Source organism: Orbicella faveolata, unplaced genomic scaffold, assembly GCF_042242905.1.
Source record: "Orbicella faveolata isolate gen_17 unplaced genomic scaffold, um_ofav_v1 contig_47, whole genome shotgun sequence".
NCBI lineage: Eukaryota > Metazoa > Cnidaria > Anthozoa > Scleractinia > Merulinidae > Orbicella > Orbicella faveolata.
Window position 1 is genome coordinate 2,340,787 of NW_028301577.1, and position 12,859 is coordinate 2,353,645.

The following is a 12,859-nucleotide window of genomic DNA, read 5'->3' on the forward strand; positions in this document are numbered from 1 at the left end:
AGTATTACAAAATCAAGACCTATGTACATTATCCATAGCTAAAGGTCATTTATTTACCAGCATCTTAAGTCTATTACTGGCTTCTCTTCATACTACTGTAGTTACTCACTACTACACGAGATTCTAAACCTGTACAAAAGACATAAAAAGCAGACAAAGCTCTCTATGCTAGCTTCATACAGTGCAGAGCTATCAAGGCTTTATGGACTCAAAATGTTGCTCTACAGACCATTATGCATGACACGACATCAAGTCGTGGATTACTGTTAGGATATGCATTGAGCAGACAATTAGTCTTACCTTCGATGAAATGGCCACAGAATTACTCAAATCCATCACAGAAGTCATCAAAACTACAGAAGTCATTAATTCCCTGCCCAAATTATGATTTGTAGTTGACTGTTACGTGCAGCTGTATCACGAGTTAAAATTTCTTTTACAAGGGGGAAATCTTCCAGATCTTGAAAGGAAAAGTTAAAGCAGCAAAGTTCATGTCTTCAGTTGTGGCCCATTCAATGACCACAAAATGACAGACGACTCCTAGCTTTCTTCCCTTATAGCATATTAAAAGTTATCACTAATGGGTCCGGATACAAGCTGTCAATTTGACGAAAACTTGTACACAGAAGAATGTTTTCACTGTCAGCAAACATTCATGTTAACAAAAACACTAAGCAGGAAGGTGAGAAGGCTAAACCTCAGGAAAAATATTAAAAAATTCCTACATGTATTGCGAATAGTCAGAATCAAAAGATTATCGTAAATTTATCACCCAAGACACATGTGCAAACTTTCCAATTTGGAGACTAAACAGAAGTGAAAACAAACCTACATCTAGATAAAGTTTGCCGTTCAGTCAAAAAAAAAAGGAACTTTGGGATCAAACTGAGACACCAATACAAACAAGACATACCTAGTTGAACTGATTCTTTGTTGTCAAGTAGTCAAGGTCAAATAGTTTTTGTTGTCATTTGGGTTCAACGTTCCATTTTCAAGATCAAAATATACAAAGAGTGTTAATTAATACCTAAAACTCGTTGAACGCTGGACTATCAATGGCATTTGAGGAATTGCATCTGAATATATGTTTCTGAATGCACAAGGAAACGACAGCTTAATAACTCAATTGATAATTTAAAAATAACTCACAAATGTTGAATTTCGAATCTTTGTACAATTCCCCAAAAGTCTCCCTAAACATCTTTCCAAGCGTTGAAGTCAGTATAAAAATGTTTGAAAAAACCTGTCACGCTTGTTATCAAAGTTCAGAACTGAAAATGTTCCTAAGCCCTTGACTAATTATCCTGTTTTGGCCTTTTCATTGCATGCATCATCACTACTCCATGTTCCAAGGTATAACTTAAAATTTACTGTTAGTATAAATAAATCATGCTAATTGTTCCTGGTAGATGACCTCCATAAAGCTTAGATCTAGACAGTATGTAATTTGCAAACACCTAATTAGTTTGGTCCTGCCCCACTGATAGCAAATAGCTGTTAATCAGCATTGATAGCAATGGATTGAAGAAGTATTTCAGACCTTTTTGTAATTGATAAACAAACTCCCATATAATGAACAACTGGCTGTACAGTAACATCCAAACACAAATTACTAAATATGGTCACAACCACTTGACCAGTAAAAGAAATTTGGTAGATCTTTCTCACATATTTATAAATTAAGGAGTGTTAACTACATCATTCAGGGTACAATAGATCAAATTTAGAGATTCAATTAAAATATGATAAATACAGCAAGTAGAGTATAGCATTGTTTAGTAGCGTAAGTATCGCACATTGTAAGTAAGTAATGTGAGTGTTTGTGTTGTAAGTAGCGTGCTGTTGTAGTGGCATAAGTAGCTTGTAATTGAAAGTGATGTAAATAAAATAAGTAAATAAATAAATATGGTCAATACACTAGGATTGATTACACTGTTAACATTACATGTACAATAAATGTAAATCTTATTGCTGTTACTGTTAGTGTTTTTGTTGTTGTTGTTGTTGTCTGGTACTTATAAGAAAGCTTACCATATGGCTTACTGATTTCAAAGATAATGATGCATACCCTAGAAAAGCCCTGCTCTTAACATTGCAGTTCTGTTACATTTGTAGATACTGCTGTATTGTACTGATGGTACATGTTTCAAAATCTAAATGTCATTACTGAAAATAATGTCAGTTGCATTACTACAGGCCTAAACATTATGAACAGGCCATGAAGCTGTCAAATCTAACCTAAACTGCTATGAACAAATCGACTAATAATTACACCACAGTGATGTTCTAGTTACACATGAATCTAGTGACTGACTCATTTATGGTTGCAGAGAGTTTGACTGCCAGAGTGTTGGTAAGGGTAATTAAAGCAAATTCATCAGTGTAAAAGGGTTCACAAGGTAGATTCATAAACACAAAGTGACTGATATAGGATCACATAATTAACATCTGCAAAAGCACAACTAGTATGAGAACAGAATAATACAACAACAGCGATAATAATAATAATAATAATAATAATAATAATAATAATAATAATAATAGTAATACCAATAATAATAAATTAACATTTTAAGAGGAGGCCTCCAATCACCTAGAGATGTTTTTCAGGAGTCTCCTCTAAAAAATAAAAGTCTAAAATATTCATAAAATGTCTAAAATACAGAATTAATAAAAGCTAAAAACTATTTAACTATTTATCAACCGTGCCCCCCCCCCCCCCCACCCCAGGTTAGTATGGTACAGTAGCAATAATCCTAGGCATGCGCTCACAAATCTGCCATAAGGCAGATGACAGAGTGCAAATTATACACAATTATTGGATTAGGTTTTCATGATATCCCGAATAATCAAGGTTGAGGTAAGTGTTACCAGCCAAAGCCGAAGGCTTCGGCTGATAACACTAACGGAGACCTCGATTATTTCGGATGTCACAAAAACCGAATCTAATAATTGTTTTATTATACATTGTTTTAAAGAATTAACGACAAACACATTATTGCACCGAACACAGTTTGTTTTCAACAAGCCATGTTCTTACTTTCCTGTCCGAGACCTTGACTTTGCTCTTTGAAATCATGCATTGCGCACGCAACCTACAGATTATTCACTAATCTGCTAGCAGATTAGTGAATAATCTGTAGGTTGTGCTGTTTCCCAGAATTAACTGTAGGCTTTTAGCCAATGAGGAGACAGATGGTGACTACAAAGTATAATAATATTAATGTTGTGAGCTTATAACAAAGGAAGGGAGGGGAATTGGAGGTATTAACAACAAAGTAAATCCTGGAAAAAAATAATGCTGACATGGGGTCAAGGAATTACTGGTGTATAGTATTAAATTGTCTATAGTGCTTCCAAAGACTAGATTACTATTGTCTAATGATGACAGAACGTCTGAATTTGTAGAAAATGGCGACACTGCCCATGGGGTGCAATGGAAGCATTGTTGACAGGGTTGGACGAACTTTTTAGGGTATCATAATTGATGGAAAATTTCTATGGCAATGTATTTATCAACACAATGTATGTATGAGAATTGAAACAGGCAGACAAAAACAGGGCCATTTACCAGTTATCAGCCAGTACACTCATCATAATAGCTGTCTCATTATTGGCTTATCAGTTTCTAAGGAAGTCAAAGTAACTGGAATCACAGGATTTTACATGTCTTTGTTGTTAAATAAAGGTGTAAACATTTTTGAGAGGAAAGGAATTTTTAGAGGTTTTAGTGGAATGTTTTAGACTCTGTAATATGCTTTGTAAATGACAGATAACAATAAATATTATAAATATTGCATCATGACTGATCTTGTCAAACCATAATCATATTAACCCGTTATTTGCAAATTAAGATGCTTTGCAGCAATTAAATGCCAATCACTTTCTTATTAACAACATTAGTTTATAAAATTACCAAAGAAATTGCTCTCAGTTTACAGTCAAAATCATCACAAGATTCATGCATTTGGCTCACATGTGACTTGAGAAAAGACTGACTTCAAATAACAAACACGACGGGAAAAAAAAAAAAAAAACAGGTGTAAATTTTGCTCTTGGGCAAGTGAAAATAGAAGTTTGGTGCCCTGGTAGGCAAGTTAAATAGTAGTGTTGTGAGTCTGAATGAAGATGTCAGCTTAACAAATGATAATGTCCAGTCAGAAACTGTTTCAAAACTTATGACTGCAAGATGAGCAAAACTGAATATGGATTAATTTAAAATCTAAGCATATTTTTTTTGCGTTGATGACTTAATTGATTTTTATACAGAGATGTTACTCAGTCATATTGATCCAGTAGATACGTGTTTCTATTAAAGCAAATTAACATTAGACATGATATTAGTGCCTGCTGGTCAACTGAAAACAATAACAAGAAAAAAAAAAATAAGTTCTCAATAAAATGGAGTAAAAAGCCCATTATTATTGGGAGTCCATGAAACATTGCCATGCATGTCATCCATCTCGTTCCCTCATTTTTTATCTCTATGAGTATGATAATAATATTATTTGTCATAAGAAAGGATGTTCCACTTTACTTCCACTTTACCTCAATCAAAACAGAACAACAATATAGGACACCATTGTTGCAGTTATTGCCCTCAGGGGAATATTTCACCAAAAAAAAATACTTCAAGGAATTCATTTACAACATACATACTGAGTTACTGAATTTAGTTTCACTTCTGGCAAATTGTTGCAAATTGGAAATCGTTCTATAAATTAACTAGCACTTGACAAAACAGCATGTGTAAATCAATCAGTCAAAATTTATCTACAATACTTGGGGAATGATATCTGAGCCAAACAAGATTGAGTAGAGCTGGAATATCCCACCTTAACATTTCATAAAACATGTTATGCTATATCTTACTATGAGTTAATTAATCATGATCCAGTGGCAAGAAAGCCGACACTGACATTGGTGACAGTGTTTTTCCTCTTCTGAACCTTTGCTAATGTATACATTACCCAACACCAAGCATTTGACTCACTACTCTTGAGTTAAAAAATAGCTTGTACCTGATCAGTTTGAAGTGTTCTTAGCATACACTGACCTCTGTACATGACAAATGATGAAAATGGACAGGTAAATTTAACATGCCTAAAATAGCTTGAGTGTTGACTGCGTGAAACATGATAAGATTGATATTGAGCCACCATTCAACCTGACACAACATGAAAACACTTCACTGAACAAAACAGCATGACCTAGTAGTTTTTCGGCTAATGGGTTCGACCAATACAAAATTCATGAAACTTAGAAAAACACTTATTTTGATCAGAATGTCACTCACTCAATTATGCCTTTAAAAAATAGAGTTAAAACAAGCCCAAAACAGCTAGTTACTTATTTTTACCATTATAGCCAATAGCAAGTAGATGTAGATCCTTGATGTAATGTATGCTAAAAGATTTATAAAAAGCAGAATGGTTGCTAAGATATTATTTTTCCTGTGTTTATATTTTCTCATTTAACATCCCTGGAACAAGTAATTTTCTGTGATTACTCACTGATTAGTTCTAAATGCAAGGTATCTCAGAGAATACTCAAATCCAGCAAGGTGAAATGAGTTAACTGGAGACAACATCAGTTAACTGCACCTTGAAACAGATTTCATAACTTATTTCAAAAGACAAAAAAATATTTTGATAACCTACTCTCAAGTTTAGAAAATCCACTTTTAAGGAAAAAGTTGTCAGTGGCTGTTTTGAGTTCATAACCTCGCATGGCTTATCAACAATGATTGAAATAGACATCCTTGTCCATTACAATGATCGTAGCACGTCGGGGTGTTTATGATAATGCAATTCTAATCACATTTCTAACTACACAGTTTCTAACTACACTTCAAATTTACTTGGCTATTATCAAGTTATGATGGACGCAAATTGCACCGCTTCTCGACTGAAATATGTTCTCAACAAAACCTCTTCATAAATATTTGCGCATTTCTAATAGAAACTTACAAACAAGCTGACTGCATGTCAGACAGCCAGGTTATCAAGATCAATCCAATTTATTGCAATCACGAAACTTCATTTAAACTTACAGAGAATAAAATCACAACCGCAAAACGAGCTTTCAAGGCCATTCAACAATTAATGCCACATGGGGGCTGCCTAATGGAGTACAATTTTTCCAACATAAACATTTACAGTGCTGAAAAATGCAACAGCGGAAATAGATGTTTACCAAACGACCTACTTATTGAGAGCGATATAATTCTTCGTAGATCACGAATGGAACCGTAATCTTATTAACACTGGAAGTGTAAGGCACTTCTTTAGAACCTTTGTTGGATAATTTACCATGTTTGATTTCGAAAGTACCGATTAATTAATCCACAAGAAGAACAAAAACTAAACAGCGGTCGCATCGCGTGTTACAATTTCTGTTTACATCTCCCCAAGATTATTGCGGAAAGAGCGCTGAAAGAAAGCTGTTTTTAATACTTGAAGAACAAGAGGAAATAACAAGAATGGGCATGCTATAACAAAATAATGCAAAATACAGACAACTATTTGCGTCCTGCAAGGTGCATCGCATATGTAAGACTCAAATTTCGTCGAGAGGAAACTTGAAAAGTACAAACATGCACTCATTCCTTAGAGCTAAAAACAAGCAAACTTGAAACATCTGTAAAAGCGATTCTTTCCCAAAGTGTATTTGGTTTTCCTTTTCATGTAAAAGCCGAAATTATTACCATTTTTGATTGTTTGCTCAAGGCTATTCAAAACACCACTATCAGTTGTAAATTCGGCAGGTCGAAGGCAAAAGCTAACAAACATTCGAACTATGCCAATCGTCTTGACACAGCTAATGCAATTGTCGAAAGTACTAGGTTCCTTTGCAGCTTGGGACTAATCTTATCATGGTTTTAAAAGCTTGCACATGCATACGTGTCGTTAATTCCATTTCCTTACTAGCTCGTTACCTTTGACCAGTTGGGTTGGAGTTGTACTGCGTATCTGCCGTCTTCCAGCGCTCGTTCGAATTGCCGCGTTCGAATGAATGCCGCCGATCTGTTCCCATACAGTACATGATTCTGTGGATCTAGGTTGATCGCATCTGTATACAGCTCAACAGCGTGATCAAACTGTCCCCGCGAGCAAGCTTCCCCGGCTAACCTAGCTTTCTCCAAAAACACCGACCGGGCTTCGTCTGTTGCGGCTTGCGTCTGAAACCATCAAACGTAAATAAAGTAAAATTAAGACCGCCTACTTCAAGAAACACTCGACTTGACTACCAAACATTTACCATGGAAAATAGGAAAAGTCCATTAACGATAAAACTGGCCAGTAATTTAGCGACCTACAAAACGACCTACCAATATCATACCACTTATTGCGGTGAATTATAAATTCCCGCTATCAATCTTAACGTGAAGTTGCGTATGAAATTTCAGAGCAGTCCAATTTTCACGACAACATGGGCACAACAAAAGAAAAAGACCAGGCTAAATTTTCATCATTGTCACCACGTTGGAAGTGTAGGAGTTGTTGACAAGACATGTGCGAAGACTTAGAGGAAACTCAGTGCAAATTTAGCCGTAATGATCCGTTAAAGTCAGCTACTCGGGAGACCAACAAATATGCACAGAATTGCGAGTTTGTCAAACCTGCAATTTGTCGTCCTTTGAGGCTTCAGCCATCTAGCTCACTGGGGAGCACGGCAGAAGCTTTGAAGTATTTCCTGTTGTGTATAACATTCGCTCTAGCCGAAAATACAATCCAAAATATGCGCTCCATTACGTTACGTCGTGGGACAAGCGCCGTGAGTCATCCATTTTGGAGACGATTTCGGTAAAGAACTCGGCCCAGCCTCCGGTGACGTCACAGCAAGTAACTGACAGCTTCACACTTGAATTGTTTCAAATAGGACAAGTTACTTAGCAAAGTGCAATAACAATTATACAAGCCTACAAATCCTTCCTTTATGAGGAGGGAAATGAAAAATATCTTCAATTTCCTATCAAATAAAAAAGAAATACTTATATTAGGCGCTTTGTGCTGTAAACAACCAAGAAATATCTCAAAAGCAGGAAAAACTGGCGAGCCACTCATTTGCATGTAATTGTGTGATGAATTTGTGGTATTTTCTAATAGCATAATTGTTTTAATGTCGCATTTTACTGTATATAATTTGAACAGGATTCCATTAATCCAGACAAAAAGGAGATAAATCTCGTAACTCAGTTTTCTAACTGAATCTTGGAAAATTTTGTATTTGCAAACGTGCTTTCGTCTAAAAGTTGACTTGAAGTTGCTGCATATCTGCGGCTTCTTCGAAACATGAGTTACTCTTAAAAGCAAAAGCTGGCGAGAGGTTATGCTTGAAAGACAAAACAATGGAGGTAGTGTTAATGATTTCAGATCAGAACAATACGTTAAACGAATCAAAAGGAAACACGGTTCAAAGAACAGAAACGTTGTTTTTGTGCTCAGAATTCTAATTATCTTATTTTCAATTTGTTAACAGTTTCAGTCTGTTAAGACAGTCCGTTATCACCTCTGTTAATTAGATTCTAGCCACATCGCCGTAAGACAACACAGAACGCGATATTGTTTCTAGAGCGTGTCAATCTTCAACCTAAACAATCGAAATGAATAAGATAAGTTTAAAAAACAAATATACATTGTTTGAATTTCATCCATGCGTTAACAACTTCGAACCACAGGAAGAGCTGTGATTATTCTTTCTTGTAGGTGTTGATGCCATTCTGCAACATGAACTTTATAAAGGTTATAACTTTGTGGGCGAGTCGCTGCCGGTCTTTACAGTATTTGTAATTGTACTTAAGCCCTTTAACATTTCCTCATTCCTTAAAAAAAGCAACTAATCAATATATATATGTATTTTAAATTACTGGCTGTTGCGCAAAGCTATTTCTAAGATATTAAACTGGCGTTCCACTTGACCTTCAATAGAAATTTCACAAAATTATAACAAAAAGAAAGTTAAAATATAAAGGTAAAATTAAGTTCTACATTTTGAATGAACCACTAAATTTTGAATGCATTTTTACTTAACACGAGACTGCGCTTCCCCTCAAGCCTCCTTCCTTACAGTTGTTCTGAGATTGACCAGCTTGTGCATTTTTGCGAGTTTTGCTTTGTCAATATAAAGTAAAGAAAAAAAAACATTCACCTGACATACCCACCCTTGATTACATCAAAATTGTACATGAAAGTAGTGGATTAATTCTCACAGGGAAGGAGTTTGAGAGCTGATATCGACAAATAAATTGCACTTTTCCATGCATTCACTGTAGCCCTGAAGTAGGCATTTTTTTGTCAACACTGAGCTTTTTTGAGGAGTAGCAGCACAATTTTTGGGTCAAAGCTGTTTTCCCATGATGAGCGTTAACTTTCATCACATTTGAGATGCGTGGTTTACAAGCTAACATAAAATAAACTCACGGCAGCAGAAAAACGTCGGATTTCTATTCTCTTGGCAGTCTACCGAAGTGGCAATTTACCTGAATCTAGCCCATTTTCACTTGTCTGACAATGCGCGCACGCACTCTCAGTCGGACCTCGAAAGGGTGGTTGAGCGGTAAAAGTGGCCCGCAACGGATACAGCGGATCGTGGGTTCGAATCACACTGCTGCACAGAGGTCATTCTCAAACTGGCTTGGGGGCCACACAACCTCTCCCTGGGTACGTGGAGAATTACTCTCGCCCCGGGAAATTCGTGTCAAGATTTTTGTTTTTATTTTGCTTGCCTTGATTTTTAATCTTTATTTTCCTTCTCTGAATTCCTTAATCGTTTTCCTTTTCTCTGTTTTCGGTATTTTTGTAACTTTCTATCTCGCGGAAAAGGACGGGAGCAATACTGTGGCATTCTGGCTCAAGATTTCCAATAAATTAGCCCGGGGTTATTATTATTATTATTATTTTTTGATTCTCGTCTTTAACTTATTTCTACCTACAGAGTTGACATTTAATTAAAGGTTTTTTACTTTCTTTCAACTTGCTTTAATTTCTCTTTGCCTTGCATATCGGCCGGAACAAATCCGAGGGATTTGAAACTCGACACTGTCTCCAGGAATTTGCACAGAATTTTGACATCTCACTCATTATTTCTTTGCAAACTTTGAATTTCAACTAATATCACTTGATTGTAAAATAATACTTCAATGACCAACTGTTACATCAAAACGCAACAGGCCAGTGCACGATTTCTTTGGCATTCGAGATCAGTCTGGTTCAGGGCTATCTCTGTACAACAGTGTTTGAACTCGACGAGGGTGTTCACATCTTATCTAGAAACCGAACAGTATCATTTAGCTTCAGCTTGTACATAGCACATATTATTAAGCTCCACCTGACGTTCGAATTAGCCTCTTTTTCAAATCTTGTTTACTTTGCTAATTAACTTTGTCACTTTCATTAACAGTCACTGTTAGTAGTGTTTTGGGGTCAAATTCTTGGTGCTTTGGAAAGACCACCTCAGCGCCCGGCTCAACGCTCTCGGAGCTCCACGCCATTTGACGTCAGTTAAACAATTTTAAGACAATATCCTACCCTCGCCTGTATAAACATAGTGTGATGACATCGCAAGAATTAAAGAGCCTTTCGGCCCTCAAAACTATAACTGAAAATGTCCAATCAACTGTAAAAGTGTTTTCATTTTAAATAACTTCATTTTATATTTAGGAAGTTTCTGTGGTTTACATCGTGGCCGGGCCCAGAAATTTCTCGTCTAAAAGCATTGAAAAGTACATCAATGGCCACTTTGTTTTACATTAACACCTTCTAGGCGAGTTGCCTTACACTATAGCGAGATGACCTACTCTTTTCTGCCGTTTTCAGACACAGTTATTCGTGTCGCGTTTTCTTGTTGCCGTCTCACGTGACCCTTGAGTCACATGATCTAAGCAAATGGAAAGAGTGAAATCTTTTCTGATCAGTATCATTCTAACCCAGAGTAACGAAAATTAAATGAGTTTGGACGTAGTTTTTCTTCTTCCCTTGACCCACATGGACAATGCAACTTAAAAAGCTTTCAAAAATATCACAATTTATCCGTTAAGGAGGCCATTAAGATAGTCATCGGGGTTAAAACATTAACATTCTTGAAGTGATCACAGTGTTGTTGATTCATGAATAGGTTCGTCTCTAAACTGAACAAAACATTCGATGAAAACTCGTTAAGTTCAAACTACATGTAGTAACTACACCTCAGACCAACTCGTTTTATAACATAGCCTTAGAGAAGCGCGCGTTTACCATTTCTTAATGGGTCAGGAGATTCCGAAATGAAATGGAGAAACGCATTTCTGTTTCAATTACGTTAAATTTGCTCTTGAGTGCAAGCCTAACACCTGCCATGGCCCCTTGCCAAACTGATCCTTGCTGAAGTCGAAATCCCATTTCCAATTACTCGATAACGCGAAAACAATGGCTTTAATGGCCGAATGCCATTTTAACGACTAGCGGTGGAGATCCTTTCCTCGTACTCTTCAACAAATACCGAGTGTCGTTTAGGCAAGATCCAGTCACCTTTTGAAAAACAGAGTAACTTTTTCAGCCTCAGTTAAATTCATTCAAATTAACTTTCATCTATACATGCAGACAAACCCTTCCGTGCACCACTGAAGTACTACTTAATGTAAGTACGGTGTTGCAATTGTTTGCTTGTCAATATTTCAGTGGAATTGATTACCTTTTTGGTTTTGCTTTTCAAGTGCATGAATTTCGATCTTTAACACTCGTGGGATTATGTCTGACTATGTTATGTTTCTCCTCATTCCTCAGGTTTCAGTTGCTGATGAGCGAATGTTAGACATGCATGGCCCTTTAACGAGTACCATGGAAATAGAAATGCTGTGTAGGAAGGTATTAAAACGGATACAGTACAGTACCTACAAAATACTCCTTCCAACAAGCGTGTCTCTCTCGCAATTAAACGCCCCTAATCCCTTAGTTTTTGAGATGCTGAAGCAACCCCCAGTAGTGCTATGACCCAAGGGATCCTGGTACCCCCAAGGAACCACCCCCCCTCCAAAAAAAGAAGCATCCCGTCCCGTCCCGTTCCGAATGAGCAGGGGATTTTCAAAATACAACCAGTCTCTCTAGGCTCGAGTTACCAAGGTGAGGGGGATGAAGTCGACGAAACGAGGATCGAATTTTTTTGGCAACTGTTTGTTTTTGGTTGTTATTTGTCTTGGTGGGAGGGGGGAGTTTAAAAAGTTAAGTGAGGCTGATGGAGTTGTTGGGTATCAAACGAATTGTATATCCAGTGATATATCATAGCTAGCTTCCCAATTCTTATTCCTTTATTGATAAAAGGCTAAGGAAAAAACTAATACAATGACACAGATTTGTAAAATCAGGGGGAAACGTAAGTAGTGACAATGAACAAAATTAACTGCATGGCTGTGATAACATATTCATAACACTTCATTTAACGACGGAGGTGGGAGCATTTCACAGTTTTAGCGTTTCAGGAAATAGCTAATTTTTTGTGTAATAAATATCAAACTAAGAAACGAAAGATGCTAGGCATCAACAGCGAATACATATCATCTTAACTGTTTTGAAAAATGTAAAATTCTTTTGAAATGAAAATAAAATGGTTTACTGTAAACTATTTTCATATACATGTATTAAGAGGGGATGTTTCATACTTTTCTACAATAATCGAATTTCTGGTCGCACTTATGAGACAATGAAATTAATTACTGAATATTCATAGAACAAGAGAGAAGGAATCATTGGGAAAAGGGAATACAACAATTTTAAACTAAGTAAATCGAACAATCTAAATGATTTTGCCTTGTTTAACTCTAAGTGTATGTCTGCGCGGTGGTGCTGTAATCTCGGCAATCAGTTAAAATTTCACTGAGTCTTTT

General features: G+C 36.4%; 1 protein-coding gene across 2 annotated transcripts in view; it reads right to left on the reverse strand.

Annotated features, from left to right (window-relative positions):
- Positions 1-7,823, reverse strand: part of LOC110043306 (uncharacterized) — a 28,393-nt gene extending 20,570 nt beyond the window's left edge. Inside the window, exons 1-2 of one of the 2 annotated variants that reach the window (XM_089280450.1) lie at positions 7,622-7,823; positions 6,938-7,180 (exon numbers count right to left, since the gene is read on the reverse strand). In XM_089280450.1, the coding sequence (XP_089136576.1) occupies positions 6,938-7,180; positions 7,622-7,654 (276 nt within the window). In that variant the 5' untranslated portion in view covers positions 7,655-7,823. Of the gene's footprint in view, positions 1-300; positions 1,892-6,937; positions 7,181-7,621 lie in introns of those variants that run through there. The other variant, XM_089280452.1, reaches the window with a different exon arrangement.
- Between the last annotated feature and the right edge of the window lie 5,036 nt (positions 7,824-12,859).